Source organism: Sander lucioperca, chromosome 7 (genome assembly GCF_008315115.2).
Source record: "Sander lucioperca isolate FBNREF2018 chromosome 7, SLUC_FBN_1.2, whole genome shotgun sequence".
NCBI lineage: Eukaryota > Metazoa > Chordata > Actinopteri > Perciformes > Percidae > Sander > Sander lucioperca.
The window spans coordinates 6,938,126-6,954,650 of record NC_050179.1 but is presented as its reverse complement, the minus strand read 5'-3'; the positions used below and the strand labels follow the sequence as shown (position 1 = coordinate 6,954,650).

Genomic DNA, 16,525 nt, shown 5'->3' with positions numbered 1-16,525 from the left:
ACAGAGATACAATAGTTTTGTATACTTATAGGTATTTTTCCCACAAGTTTTTAAATGCGTGCAATTGTGAAAGACGGTGAGGTTCGAGGACTGAAAGATGGCACCTGAAGAGTGAGAGGATCAGAAATGTGAATGCTTGTTGCAGGAGACCTGAGCCGCATCATCCATTTCCCTGCCATCATCCAATCCATTATATCTCCTGAACAGACCATGGGCTCATCCAAATTGAAAGTGACATTGTGATGAGCTCCTCCATCGAGGGTATGATGTATGTGTGCATGTGTGTGTGAGATGGATTGAAGGGCACTTAGGAGGACCTGCTGCTCTGCTCTTGTTGCTGCATCTCACACACGCAGCCACACACTCACCTGCTGTTGGGCAGAATTAAAGTCTGCTCATGGGCATATAAAAACAGTAATAAGAGCACAGGGGAGAGGAAAGAGAATAAGGTGGGGATTTTTTTCCACAAGGTCACATCTGCCAGAGCAGGGAACAGCCAGCCGTCAGTCTGAACAGACAGGGCAGCAGAGCCACCAAGTGCTTTGTGTGCATGTGTGTATGTGTGTGAATGATCCCCATGACTCTTGAGTTTATTTATTGGTTACTTGTAATTTTGGTTATTTAGGAATTTAGGCTTATTGCAGTACTGCACTCTAAATTTGTGTGTGCGTGCGTGCTTGTGTGTGTGTGTGTGTGTGTGTGTGTGTGTGTGTGTGTGTGCATGTTTGTGTGAGACAGCTATTTCCGCGCTGACTGCTGCTGCTCAGGCTGTAGACAGATCAACTATCAATTATGTACAGCCTGTCACCAGGGATCTCTCCCGAGCTGGTCGCTTCTCCTCCTGCTTGACTCCCTCCACCTTCTGCCAAAATATCAGCCTCAGCGAGATCTGACCTTAGGCTGCTTTCCTGAAAACATTGTAGCCTCGACCTGAACTTCACAATTACAGGCCTGAACGGACGACAATCTTATGAAATGTATGTTGTGAAAAAACTTATCTGCAGAAGGGTTACAAAGAGGATGGCTAAAAGAAAACCACAAAAGAGTGGCACATTGCAGTGCATGGAATTCTGTTTGTTTGGACAAACGATTCAAAGTCCAGTTGTTGTTTTCACACTCTTCGATCGAAGGTTGGTGGCGGGAACGCACCAAGAAATTTAGCAATGTGCCAACAAAGACAAGTAAGAAGAAGACTGCAAGCTAGCAAAAATGCATATGATTTTTTTATTTTCCTCTTAGTGGCTTTGCAAATGTTTTATGTAGAATTAATGTAACATGTTTATTAGACCTCAAGAATGCATACAATGTGTTTTGGTAAGAAACACTGAAATTCAACTAGGGCTGTCAAAATAACGCGTTAATTTCGGTTAATTAATCTGAGAAAAAATAACGCGTTAAAAAAAATAACGCAGATTAATCCATTTCAGCCGTTCTAGCCACCATTGGACTGTAAAATGAAGGAAGAAGACGAGAATGTGCTGCCTGGATCATTAATTGGAACATTTACTTGTAAAAATCTTCTTCCTGCCAACCCTGGCTACCGAAATCCGGTGCCACTGATATGTCTGCGCTCTTCTCTCTGATGCTCTGAAACAGACGATACAGGCAACACAAACACCGCTGCACGTGACGCTAGTTAACACTATACTCAACAGCAGCTAACGTTAGCCTACCGCTAGCTAGTTAACACTATACTCGACAGCAGCTAACGTTAGCCTACCGCTAGCTAGTTAACACTATACTCAACAGCAGCTAACGTTAGCCTACCGCTAGCTAGTTAACACTATACTCAACAGCAGCTAACATTAGCCTACCGCTAGCTAGTAGCTGGATTAAACACGGTTAAAATGCTGACAGCCAACGCTAAACGGTGTAAAGTTTGACTGTGTTTTAGCCGTCAGAAAAACAACACAGACAATGTCAGAAATGACAGTTCAATGAAACTGGTAAACTACAGCCTCGTGGTGCATTTTAAGTTATTGGAAATGTCCTTTTCCCACCTGGTGGTTGTTTTTGTCGTTCAACAGCAATTTACTAGTGAAATAAGTTATTGTTATTGTTATACATTATTATTAAATCATTTAATTTTGACCATATGGCCTTAGCAATAAACAAGCCATTCTTTAATGTCACCAACTGTTGTTTAGTACCCTTTTTTTCTTTTCTTTTTTTACTTTCTTAAAAAGTATCGGTTCAGGCACCGTTAATTATGTATGCGATTAATTTCAATTAATTAATTACAGAGTATGTAATTAATTAGATAACATAACATTGTTTGTTTACAAGAAAACGCCAAAGGGCACCTTTAAAATGTCAAATACTTGGCACCATTAGCTGACCCAATCAGCAGCAATTAAAGCCTTGTAAGTCCAACTGCCCATGCAATGTCATTATTCAAGCAGAATACTTGGATGTCACTGAAAAAGAGGCAAACACTCTGTGTATCAAACTCCCCCCATGCCATACCCTTTGAGTCATCAGGCTGGAAGTCTTCGTTTCTGATCTCTGTTGTTGTCAAACCCCCTGGCTCCACCTTTGGCCCCTGTCCATCCTTTCATCCCCTTCCTCGCCCTGCCCTCCCTCCATCTCCTCTGCTTCAGAGGTCCAGGTCTGGTTATCACAGGATTAGAACAAGGACACACACCCTGCATACACACCTAGTACACACATGCACATTTACACCTAGCACATACGCACACCTCAGGACAGCCTTCTTTAATAACATTCAAAGGGAGAGCACAACCAATCCGCTACCTTTCATGGATTAGCTACTAATCTCACAGAGCGAGGAGCACCTCGGGCACTTTGGGGAAAAGACCAAGAGTAGAGGGAAGAAAGAGGAGGAATCCTGACCTTCAAGATCAAGGATAAAGTGCTAGTCAAAGAGCAGGGCAAAAGAAAGTTGGGGATGTTTCTTTTGCTAGAGGCTCCACTGGATACGGAGCCTGGGCCGTTGTAGTTGTACATATTTCATTTAAAACAAGTACATGAAGTCCATGTGTTTCCGTCTGCCACCAGCTGGGATCTCAACCTGCGACCTCCCCCCCCTCGCTGCAGGTGGTCACGATGTAAAATACAGCTCACTGACCACCTGACAAGCTGAGGAGAAATATAACCAGGCTCCATGCTGTTTCGTCCAGGCTTAAATCTGCAGATCAGTCCTTTAATCCACTATTCTGCACATAAACACTGAGCCATGAAATGAACTACAGTCAACTTAATCCTCTTTACTAGGCAGACTGGTTCTCATATGACACTGTAATGCATTTGCAAATATGGCTATCAATACGGGAACATTGTTTCTGCTGAGTTTGCGACTCGTTAATTGGTGAAAGCCATTGAGGATGATAAAGACGCTCGTATATCATGCAAATGTGCAATGTCAATAGGTACTGAAGGGGGGCGGGTTAATGTTTCCTTCCACAGCTGTAATATTTCTTGTGTAGGCAACTTAGAGGAATCAGCACTCCCTTTGGACTCTTTTCAGACAGAAGCAGATGTTCAATTGCTATTAATAAACAGCAGATTCCTGCAGCTACTAGCTTAGCATCTTCCATTTTTTATTGTCAATTATTGCCACTAGGACAAGAGAGGTGACACTAAACTAGCATATCAACACATATCAACACACAGCACCCTGGTGTGTTTTCCAGCATGTATTCATTTTATTCATTTAAGGGCCCTGAATGATATTGTTAACACCTAATTTGGCTATAATTCATCTTTCTAATAACGGCTAAGAGTTAAGATGTGCCTGTAGTAGTGATTGTGGCGAGTATCAAGCTTTCTGTGATGGTGGATGTGTGGGAGCTGATAGTCCAATCTGTGTGGAGACTGTGTTGGTAATTTGACTGTAGCAGGGAAAAAGTCATTACATCAAGCTGCAGCATAAGCCTTAGTTTAAAATTGACTTTTATAAAGAGACGCATAGCTGTGTATTCCACTACAGTGACTTGAATGCATTTTAATAGGAAACTACATAAAATATAGTGACGCAGTTTAATTCACTGGGTTGGAGGGTATTAATCTTCATTGTGAATCTGAGGAATGAGCACACAGTGAAAAAAGACAAATGCAAAAAACAATAAAAGTTGCCTGGAGCTCAGAAGATTAGAGAAAACATGGTGAGTGAAATCACATAAGGTACAGTGGCTGTGTAAAGATAATACAGAAAAAGGCTGAGTAAGCAAGGAGGTTTCTATCTAAATAAATCACAAGAGCACAAGAAAAGAGACGAATGTGCATTTGTTACTCCATTAAATATCTATTTTGCAATCTCAGTTCTAACTTGTTTATGCTTTTCAAAAGCCTGCTCATAAAAAGACACAAAGTCACAAATCCTTAACTACGCTGTATTATTTCCTGATTCCCAATGACAGAGGAAGAGAGAAACTCTACAGGGGTCCCAGATGGAGCAGGAAATGGGAGTTTTCACCGGGGGTTCGTTGTGTTGCTGAGTCTCACGGCTTTAATTCAAACTCCAACGTCACGACAGGAAGTCTGCAGGCCTAAATCCTACAGCATACAGCGCAGGCTTTAGCCAGCCTCTTCACTTTGCTGCTGCTGAATTAGTTTGCATTGGTGCAAATTGCTTTTTTAATTACTGACACTGAGGAAATTCAGCATGGTGCCTCCTCTTCGGAGATGATGCACACAGGGAGCCACTTAGCATTGTGTTTCACAAGCTGCAAACAACTGGTGAGGAATGACGCAGATCTGCCACTCATCACTGTGAAATGACATTGCGTTATTCCAGATGAAGGACAGAGACATTACATTATGGAAGGATTACCAACTGAGAATTTTTATGTTTTTTACTCTACGTGTGGTCCTGCATTTGGCATTATAACAAAGCCATACCTTTGAACAGACACTGTACTACAGGTGACAATACAATTGTCCTTACAAAGTCCTTCTGTGTTTCCTGTCTGCCTCTATGTTCTCCTATCTACACAGGTGAACATGCCTAAAACCTTGACTGTGAAAGAACCACAAAATCCTGCACACTATACTTCATATATTCATATAGACTGTCTACATTATATGTATTTTAGCCAATAAAGGTCTGAGGAGTACAAGTTCAAACGTTCATTAGGACTATCTATATAATTTTTATCTGATGAACTGATGAAGTGAATTTGAGTTAAAATTCCTTGTGCTAGATTCAGAACCTGAAAAATTACTGAGAATTGTATAATTTCTGGCTGAGTTATACGTTATTGGGGCTTACGTAGAGCAGTGTTTCCTCTATGTTGATTTTATTGTGGCGGCCCGCCATGGCAACATTTCTTCCGCCACGCTATCAGAAATAGGGCAAACGCACAATGTAGTCGCGGTTGCCTTTTAAATGATCCTGCCGACATAATGCACCCCCCGTTGGCTGCCGCTCACACTGCAATTTAACAACAAGTAGAACTATTCAGAGGTTATTGGGCCCGTCCAGTTTAACTCCACATACTGTTGTGTTGATGTAGTTTATTGTCAAAACGTTCGCTTTCTTCCGAGTCGACTATTAAACGAATAGCTCCACCAAAAATGTCACCGCGGGAGATGGCTTTGAAACACAGACACCGAAATCAAGGTAAGAACTAAATAACTATGGCTAACATTACAAGAAACATAAACAGAATAGCTAGCTAACTGTTATCGATCTCACGACGTGACTTTTTGCCCGAAGACAGCGTTGTGGAGAGTGAAACGGGAGACTAGAAAAAGGCGTTCAGGTAGTGTGTTGTTAGGATGGCTACAGTAACTCATAGGCTCCTGTTATCTGAAAGATTTTCAATGTAATGGCTCAATATCTAAATTATTTCGACAATGTGGATGAGGTCGTTATAATTGGATGGCCTGCAGCTTCAAGCACAATTCGTTTGAATACAAGCGTTACATTTTGGAAGATAGATGGGATTCTGAACAGCGATGCCCGCGCTGCGCGCGCGCGCACACACACACACACACACACACACACACACACACACACACACACACACAGTGCATTTCCCTATCTTTGTGGGGACCAGTCATTGACATAATGGATTCCCTAGCCCCTTACCCTAATCTTAACCATCACAACTAAATGCCTAACCTTAACCCTTACCCTAACCCTAAACCTAACCTAATTCTAACCCTAATCCTAAAACCAAGTTTTAACCCTCAAACAGCCCTTTAAAGTTGTGGGGTCCAGCCTTTTGGCCCCACAAAGCTGTCCAGACCCCACAAGTATACTGTATTCCTGGTTTTTGGACCCCACGAATATAGTTAAACAAGACCACACATACACACACACACACACACACACACACACACACACACACACACACACACACACACAGCAGAGGTGTGTTACAACATGCAGCACATGCACCTGACTAGGAAAGATACCGCTACACTCGTTACTGTAAGTAGGCTTTGGGGGGGTTGGAGGAAACACTGTAGAGGTTAAGACGCAGATTATGAATTACAATAATCATGGTTCCAATCCAGGTGAACATTGTTATAAAGGCATAATATATCCAAATTAGTAATAATTTATACTGTATATTCTCATACATAGAATGTGTCTTATCTACAATAACCTTATGACAAACCATAGTGGAAGAAGCTATTATGAACAAGCAGGGCTACAACCACAATCACCCACAACACAGACAGAGAACACAGACAGAGAACAAAGACTGTGAATCATCGACGCAATCTTTTTAGACTGATTTGGTTTGCTTTTGAAATTGACTTTGGTTTCAACTTTGATCAGGAACAAATGGGTCTGCCGCCTCCACTCACAGTCTCTCTGTTTCTCAGGTTCTCCGTGACTTTCCTTCTCCTTATCACACGCACACAGTGCATTCAAACACCAGCTGAAGACAGTACGCTCGCATGCACACACAGGCAGAAAGTCCACGGACACTTTTACATTTCCAAATAAGCTTGAAGTTATGTTTTTTCCAAAGTAAAGTTTTCAAAGCATATAAGTCTTCACACCAAGTATGAAAATCTCTTTAAAAAAATCTCAGAGTTGCAAATATGTCAAATAACAAACAGCTAGTTTATCTCACAATATAATAAAGTTTAGAGATTCATATTAATGCTTTTTTTTTATATGTGAAATTGTGGAGTTTGTCAAATCTAAAGTTTTAACAAAGCAGGAAGATGGATGTGCTTTGTAATCTACATAAGCAAATGCAACCCAAATTGATTCGACACTTTCTCTCAGTGTCTAATGCTGAATCATAACGTACTGAGCTTGGTATTGATGTGTGTGTGTGTGTGTGTGTGTGTGTGTTTGTTTTATTTTAGTGTGGTGCTTGTAATCAGAGCAAAACCAATTGGAGCAAATCAAACTGAGATATTTATCCCTACGCATATCAAATGAACAGACCATGTTTAATTGCAGGGTGACAGATGCACAGACAAGTGTGTCTAACCAGGCACCTTCTGGAATATGACGAACAGAAAAAGGGAGAGGAGGTGTAGCACATGGCAAAGGTTTAGAGTGTGTTTTACAGGTGTTGTATGATATCTCTCTGTCGTAGCATGCCTTTCTATTACACAGCTTCCTTATTCTGTCTCACACTGCACTCTAAAACTAATAACTCACTATGTTTATATCTGAATGTCTGGCTGCCTCTTACTCTGTCTGTCTGTGGACGTCTGTGTGTCTCTTGGCTGCAGAATTTATCTTAATGAAATCAAATATCCTCCAGTGTATGACTAAATATGCTAATTAAATCCTTTCTAACTGGCAATAACCTACTGTAGGTATATGAATGGTTTAAAAGCTCAGAAACCTGCAGTGAAGACATATCCTCCTATTGAATCTCTTGATACCTGCATGTCTCTCCTCATCTCCACACCCATACAACAACAACATTTAATCCCTATTTGTACTAGGGCTGCACGATATGAGAAAAATATGTGATATGCGATAATGTTGAATATTGCGATAACGATATTATTTGTGATAAATAAATAGATATTGAAGATTTTTTGGGGGCATTTCTGCCTTCAATCACTGGGACAGCCCGGACACGACAGGGGAGAGGGAGGGGGAAGACATGCAGGAAACCGCCGCAGGTTGGAACCGAACCCTGGGCCTCTGCGTCGAGGAACAAACCCCTCCATATGGGCCACCCGGGCGCCCAATAAATAGATATGAAAGTACACTCAGTTCTGTTGCTTTCACTATTCTGCTAAAATACAACAAATTGCTTGTTGAATTTAAAACAAATGAAAAGAAATCGTTTCCAACGTTTTTTGACTGAACGAATGAAACACTGAATTGAATATAAAAGGCAGCACTTAAACAAGAATGACAGTTTTCTACTAAAATTTTCTTTGACTACCAAAAAAAAGATAGTGTCTTTCGCGATATGTCGTAGCCTTCCGTGATATGTATATTGCGCCAGTTGATATTGAGATGACAATAAAAAACAATATGTTGTGCAGCCCTAATTTGTGCCTACTTTAAGTCTGCCAGCAACTCTCCACACAAATGGTTACTCTGGAAGCTGAAGCTCACAAAGCCAGAATAAAAACCAGTGCCTACTCCACTTGATTCAAGCCTGTCAAAAGGTCAGCAGAGGAACTCACCTGTGCAGGAATAGTCATCGATCCTGATGTAGCCCGTATGGCAGATGCACATGAAGGAGCCAGGGGTGTTAACGCACATGGTGTTCTCCCTGCAGTAGTGCTTCCCTTCAGCGCACTCGTCGATATCTGAAGAGAAGGAGAGAGGGGGAGAACAAAGCTTGGTTATATGTGGATTGTTTTCACATTTCTATCAAGTGCAACTGAATCTGTAAACGCAACATTTCAGATGATTTCTTAAATCCTTCACATTTAAAAGGTCAGTATATGATTAATATTGGCCTTCACATGCCTCAAACCTCAAGTTCCAGCTTCATGATCGATTTTAACTTGCTCATTATTTTTCGAACCTCTTTAGCTGAGTGGTGTTCAACCGCTTCATCAGATTTTCCTCTAAAAACGAGTAGTAAATGGCCGCATTATAAATGTAATATGTAAAGTTTTAACTGTTTCCGAGGTAGATGTTTAATGACATTGTCTACAACATTTTCACCTATGGTTAAAAAATCTGTGAAAAGTAGTATATCCCATACAGTATAATGTTTTCTAGTTTCATGTTGAGAGGAGTGGGAGTCCAGAATAGTTGTAGAGGAAAAGTTTGGACTGACTTTAGGTATAGGCCTGAATAGATTTGGGAGACAGCCACCGTTATATTAATAATTTTTGCTTCATCTGACAGTACAGAAATGCTTGAAAGTGTGCAACAGGCAAATAGGAGGAAAAAAAGAGGCTGAAGTTAATTGCATGTACAGAAAGGAGCTATAATTTGTTTACGATATTCTGATGTGTGTAGTCACAAACATTAAGCATATTTACCATATTTGTTGATGCACATGTTTGTCTGTGTTGCCACCAGTTTGCATTCTGATTATACAATAAAATTAGCTGGCCAGTGTTGTCTTGTCTGGTTCTACAAAGCTGGTGTTGATGTTTGGAAGCTTCCTGAATTCATCAGAGATGTTGGAGCGGGCCATAACTGACTTTGGCTTTCACTGATTTCTAATTAGAGATAAGACATTAACATGTAGTCACTGGTGATTTCTTGGGAAAAAGATCACGCTTTGTCTGACGGATTTACAAGTGTTCCTTTATCAGCAGGACGACATCAATGTTTCATTGTCTGTGCCATCCAAAATACAAATCGCTGTTGATGAATACATCTGTTTTATGATCTTATGATATGATGAAAACGCTATGGTTAAGGTTTGGTTAGGTTTAGGGAAAGATCATGGTTTGGGTTAAAATAGGTACTTAGTCAAGGTTAGGGGAGCTTTGACGTCATGGTTACAATAATAAACACCTGGTTAAGGTTAAGGAAAGATCGTGATCATGCTTTTAAAAAATAATTTCGTCGGTTAGAATCAGGAAACAAACAACAGTGTGCCCTGTGTTAAACTGATGTTTAACAACGCCACCTGACTACCTCCTTTGCAACTACGGCCACTAGAGGGCTTTGTCATTGTAAAAATCTTATATCTTATAATATTTTGGGGCACTTGCTGAAACGACTGATGCTGTCGTTCTTCTTGGGAGGACTCCATTTTCAATATGGATGAAGTATCTTCACAGCACTGTTACAGTGACATCTGCAGCATTATACTGTGGCCTAGTTGGGGTGTCCCTTCCATCCTGGGAACCACCTTGTGCAGTTTGTCCTAGTTGGTTCTCGCTACAGAAGGTTCCAAAAAGCTTTAATGCAGCCAGTGGGAAAGGGCTATTTGTCTTCATCAAAGGGAAAGAGGTCGAAAAGCAGAGGGTCTATGAGAGGCGGGCGCTGAAGCACTTCAGGTTGCACCACTCGATTTTCAATCTATTCAAAGTAAAGCCCTCCACACAGCGGCTAGACTGCTTTTCTCCTCTTCTTATGGTCATTCAGCTCACCTGTGTGCTTGAGCATATTTTTAAATTGTATATGCTGTAAATAGATGCTGTAGAGTAAGTATGCCACTAGAGAAGTTAATCGAAAAGACTTTGCACACAAATACAGGTGTTATCAATTACTGTGGCTGATTAAACCTGTGCTCTGTTGGGCAGAGATATGCTGGGACTTACATGAAGTCATCAAACTTGTATGTCGATCAATGAGGGAGTGAAGCGTTATTATGGAACCCACGCAACTTCTATGAAAGACCCGCCCTAATAGCATTCACACACTACTATTGGCCAGGCGTCCAGGCTTACGCAAGGTAACGTAACCCAATTTGTTCAGGTCCTATTCCCTGACCAATCGGCTATCCTAACCTTTATAATAAGTGAAAACACCTGTGCAGGTATACCTGGGGCCTGTTTCACAAAAGCAGAATATATAAATCCAGGATAACTGATAAAGCGAGGCTTGACCTAGTCTAATCTGTGCAGCCTGGCTTGGTGTGTTTCACGAAGGCCAAGCCAGGCTGAGGAGGAGCGACTAGGTCGAGTCAGGATGAAGTAATTCAGATAGATGCGCGTCCACGGCTTTCCTCAGAAGACCGCGAGGTCTATCACAGATTTACTGATGCCAAAATGGAGAATACGCATTGTACATACTTTATACAGAGTGAGCAGCAGCTTCTTGTGGAAGTATGATGACGTGAAACACATTATTTGTATAAAAAGAAAAGAAACATGGCCACTGTAATGAAACAGCGAGAGAAAGCGTAGCAGACGATCACGGACCGACTAAATGCGTAAGTAGCCTAAATATATACATTTACTGACCACTGCTCTGAATTGAAGCTGTCATAAACATTCCATTCAAGGATTAGGCTACTAATCATTTGCACAAATTAACAGTTGTACTCTTTGCCTTAAAAGTAAGCAAAAGATAATGTTACTCAGGAAATTTACCATGAAGATCAATTTTCTACAACGCTAGAATATGATGCGTAAATATCTCTTTCACTCTGTTCCTCCCTCTCTCTCATGGGCTAAAATATAAATTTCCTAAGTCATATTAACTTCCACTGCTCGCTTTTAATGCAAGGTGTACAACTGTTCGTTTTTGCAAATGACAAGGGACTCATTGAATGGTTTCGGTTAAGAGCAGTACTTCATAAATGTATATTTTTAGACTATCATTCAGTCTATCCGCTATTATCTGCCACGCTTTTTCTCGCGTTTTTTTGTTTGTTTCGGGTTTTTTTTTTTTATAGAGGAGTTTCCTTCTCAGCTTCTGTCAGCATTAACGCGTTAATCGCGATGCGATTAAGGGCGGGGCATAATGCGCTAATTTTTTTTAATGGTATTAATCGCATGCCATTTATTAATTTATTTTCACTTCACTCGGCTTTGCGTCGTGCCTAACAGGCTACTATTTTGCCATACTTCCTCGTAACACATCCTGCTGCTGCAGGAATAGCAACACGGATTTCGGTGCCTCATTCTGGTGCCACTGATATGTCTGCACTTCTCTCTGATGCCCTGAAACAGACGTTACAGGCAATAGAAACATTGCTGCATGTGACGCTAGTTAACACTATACTCGACAGCAGCTAATGTTAGCCTACCGCTAGCTAGTAGCTGGATTAAACACGGTTACAATGCTGACAGCTAACGCTAAACGGTGTAAAGTTTGTCTGTATTTCACTGTAGAGGATTCCGACACCGGAATGTAACAATCTGCAGCTGCTGTTGTTGGAAAAACACAGACGGTGCGTTCGATGAAACTCGTAATTTACAGCCTCGTGGTGCATTCAAAGTTGTTGTTAAATGCCCTTTTCCCATCTGTTGGTTGTTTTTGTCATTCAACAGCTATTTACTAGTGAAATAAGTTATTGTTATAGTGATTACATTATTATTAAACATTTAATTTTGACCATATGGCCTTAGCAATAAACAAGTCATTCTTTAATGTCGCCAACTGTTTAGTACCCTTTTTTTTTAACTTTCTTAAAAAGTATCGGTTCAGGCACTGTTAAGGCACCGGTACCGTTTTAAAAGTACCGCTTTAGCACCGGTATCCAAACCAAACAATACCCAATCCTAATATTGACTCTAGATTCAAATGTGTGACTAGATTAAATATATAATAAACAAATACAAATCTTAAAATCAAGTTCATAAAGTCATTTTCTTTGCATTCATTTGATTTCCAATCAAGATACACTGGTAAGAATTGCTTTCCATTGTTAATACTTAAAAACAGTTCTGAAATGCAAAATAATAGAATTTTAATCATGTGATAAAACATGCGATTAATCGCGATTAACTATAGAAATTCAACGATTAATTGCGATTAAGACAATTTAATCGTTTGACAGCTCTAATTATATGCCTTGCTCCCTTGTATATATGGACATAGAAAATAAAGACACTGAAGAAATTGGACTCTAAAATCTAGAAACTATAAAGATAATTAAGTGATAAAGTCCATGCACACTGTAAACATGAATGGAACAGAGTATATTCATCGTTATTTCCCCCCAGCAAAATATAAGATCAAAAACCATTGAGGTGTCCTCTCCCTGTTGTTACCTGAATGTACAGTAGCCTACATCATAGTTACTGGTCCAGTGAACTAAGACTATAATTTGGGAGGATTGTACAATTAGGATATGTTGTTAAAATGTACAATCCTCCCAAATTATAGTCCCAGTTTACTGGACAACACAAATTGTGTGCTAAGAATGCCAAATACAATGCACATGGAAGCGGAACAAACATGATCCTTATTGTTAAAGAATTAAAAAAAAATTAATGAACTACAATAATTCAAGGTGCATTGGTCAACTATAGAAATGTATAGCATTGCCCTTAGTAACCGACTTCATTTAAAACACATTTGAAATTTTATCAGCCTTTTCTAATTATCTCAACAACTGCCGTAATATATTCATCAAACTTCTAACAATATGAACAGCAGTCTTCATACAGCAATATAACAGTAACAATGACTGTCACATGAATAATTATTAAAAAAAATAATGGTCACAACTTTAAATAATAACAGTACTTAAATGAACAGCAACATGCACCTGTTGTATTTTAATCCAGGCTGATAACAATAGGGTAAAACCACTGCTGGGTGATCAGAAAAGGCTCCAGGATTAAATAAATCCTGGCTGTTAGCCTGGTCAGGAGCAGGCTAGCTGCACAGAATAAATCTCCATGGTGATTTATGTGCCTCCGCTTTCTTGAAACCGAGTCAAGGCTAAATTCATCCAGGATAACGGGGAAATCCCGGCTTAATCCCTTATCTTGGTTTTGTGAAACAGGCCCCAGGGGTGTCCAAGCCGTTTAATTGTCGCGCAGATCTCAGAAATTGTATACATTGTTCGTCTGCTATTTCATTACTAAATTCACTTCTGAGACTTTTTTATGCGAGAAATCAACTATATAGAGCTCAAATATGGGCCGTTTTATGAAAAAAGATTGGTGGCTAATTACAAATTTGGTGCGACTGTTTCGGACTTGAGAAGCTCCACAATCTTATGTGACAGCCGGCGGCTGCCTGCCGGGGTTGCTGTCTTCCCAGTCGGCCTCTCTACCTTCACAGAACCGCTGAGCTGGAGCTCTGTCAGGATCTCACACACAAGCTTAGCAACAAGCTGCGCTGTGTACTTTAGAAAGAAGAAAGTTTGGAAGTTTTTCAAGGATATTGAAAAGGAACCACGGTCGTAAATGCAGTGTTCCAGGCTGTACAACGGAACACTGGCCCAGAGAAAAGTGTTTAGAATGATATCAGACAATGGAGCGGGAGTTGGGATCTAACGCAGCAGTGCAAAGGACGTGCCTGCAGGGCTTCACTCTCCGCTAAATATCCCCGCGCTGACTAGCTACAGGGTGAGTTGTGATTCCTTGTCTGGAAGTGGAGCTCTTTTATGTCCCAAGGGTAACGTTACAAAAACACTAGTTGTAATGAAAGTTTCAAAACTTTGTACTGGTGTGTGTTTGTGCGCGACACACTGGAGGATGAAACTGTAACGAAACTGTCTCTGGTGCTTTGTACAGTAACAATAGTTGATGAGTTTATGTGTTGGAGCAGAAATGAAGTTTGAAGCCAGCTGCTCGCGCCTGGGCATATCTGTCTATTGGTAACGTTAACAGACAGTGTGTCTGTGTGTGTGTGTGTGTGTGTGTGTGTGTGTGTGTGTGTGTGTGTGTGTGCGCGCGCAGCGCTGTGTCTGTGTGTGCCTGTGTGTGTGTGTGTGTGTGTGTGTGTGTGTGTGTGTGTGTGTGTGTGTGTGTGTGTGTAGGCCTGTCGCGATAGTCAATAAATCAATTAATCGCATGATAAATAAAAATGAGCTTGATCATTTTTCTGGCCGCGATAATTTCCATTTGCATGCTTGTTTGTTTTCCTCTGCCGCCACTTATATCAGAAATAGGGCAGACGCACAACAGAGTTTCCGCAATGTACACCGCGCACCGCCGCTCCTTCAGCTGTTTATGAAAAGTCATAAAGTCGTAATTTCACGACTCTGCAGAGCCGTCTGCTTTACTGAACTCAAGCGAACTGTCATCCGCTCTCTCTCCCCTTCACCCCCAATTTCCACTGGAAATGGAGTCATTAGGTTTCCATTAAAGTCAATGTGCGTATTTCCACTGACTGCGGAACGGCTGCGGAACGGCTGCGTTCCGACTCCGGCACAGCACCGGCGGTCCGCAGCCCTCCGGAGCAGATACGCAGAGCTTCTATTTTTGCCGGACGCTGGAGCGCTCCGCAGCAATTTAGCACACGGCAGATAGTGCGGGACAGGAAGTCGAGCACAGAAACAAAATAAAAATCCGGTTAATTTTCAAAATAAAATACATCGTGCTCACGGCGGATCATATTTCCCTGCACTACACCTTGAAAACCCAGCACAGAGTTGTTTCCCCTTTACTCCTCTGGATGGAAACAAACTGTTGTTGGTTTTGTGGTTCTATTCTACGTGAATTCGCGAGATCTAGCGGGTCCTCGTGACTTCAGCTGTCAGTCATGGCCGCAACCGTGCCACAACAAATCCGGACCTAGTGGGTATTGACGGATGGCGGAGCACAGAGCCGTTCCGCAGCGGTGTGTGTGTGTGTGTGTGTGTGTGTGTGTGTGTGTGTGTGTGTGTCATCAATCAGCACGCAGCTCACCTAAATATTCATGAGCATACCATATATGGCAGAAAACCTCTTGTTCATTCTAAAGCCCATTCTCAGTGTTGCATTAGGGAGCATAGAACAGCACCCGGGCCATTTTCAGCCCAACCAATGTTACATACCCTAATAGGAGACCTTAAAGAACAGTGTGAAATACCCTATATAATATGATATATTGCATCTTCATGTCCTTTTGTGGCTGGTGCAATTCCAGCTTGGAATTTTCTTACCTCAATTTCCCTGTGTGGGATCAATAAACTTTATCTTAATCTTTACTACTACTAGGAATTAACACAAATAATTAACAACCAACTCTGCAGCTCTATTCAGCTTTTAGTCACTTTTAGCTTACTGTTGTTATTGTACCAGTGCATAGCGTACTAGTAGCGTGTAAGGTTGACCACCCACCACATATAAAATCTTAGACGGCTGTTTCCAGATAAACAGAGTGTAAACTACCTGCCGAAAATGAAACAACAGAAAGAGGAAGGAAATGAAATGCACTGATGTATATGTTATGTGACAATTGCTTGCTAACATGTTAGCATAACAACTGGATACACCAATGCTGTGTCAAGGTTTTGTTTCCATGAGATTGTTTTGAATGCTTTCGGCACCCTAGTAATTAAAACTCAGTTAGCGTAGCTCTAAGAATATCATTTATTATTGTTTGTTGATTGTCCTTTGTATTTCCTTCTCACTCTCATGATTCCATATTTGGATCCATATTAGCTGTTGCCCTAGCAACAGCTATTTCTGGGTTCTAAATTGCATGCCAAACCATCAGACAGAAGATGCACAACACGGCCAGGGTAAACAAAATAATCTTGATAATGTGATGCAACCAAATGCAATTCGATGCAAATACAAGTTGATCCGAACCAACCAAGCT

The 16,525-nt window shown here is 41.0% G+C and overlaps 1 protein-coding gene across 1 annotated transcript in view; it reads right to left on the bottom strand.

The window, feature by feature from the left end:
* nell2a (neural EGFL like 2a) overlaps positions 1-16,525 on the bottom strand; it is a 90,797-nt gene that overhangs the window by 34,231 nt on the left and 40,041 nt on the right. The window contains exon 13 of the mRNA XM_031283222.2: positions 8,587-8,712. Within this exon, the coding sequence (XP_031139082.1) occupies positions 8,587-8,712 (126 nt within the window). The remainder of the gene's footprint in view (positions 1-8,586; positions 8,713-16,525) is intronic.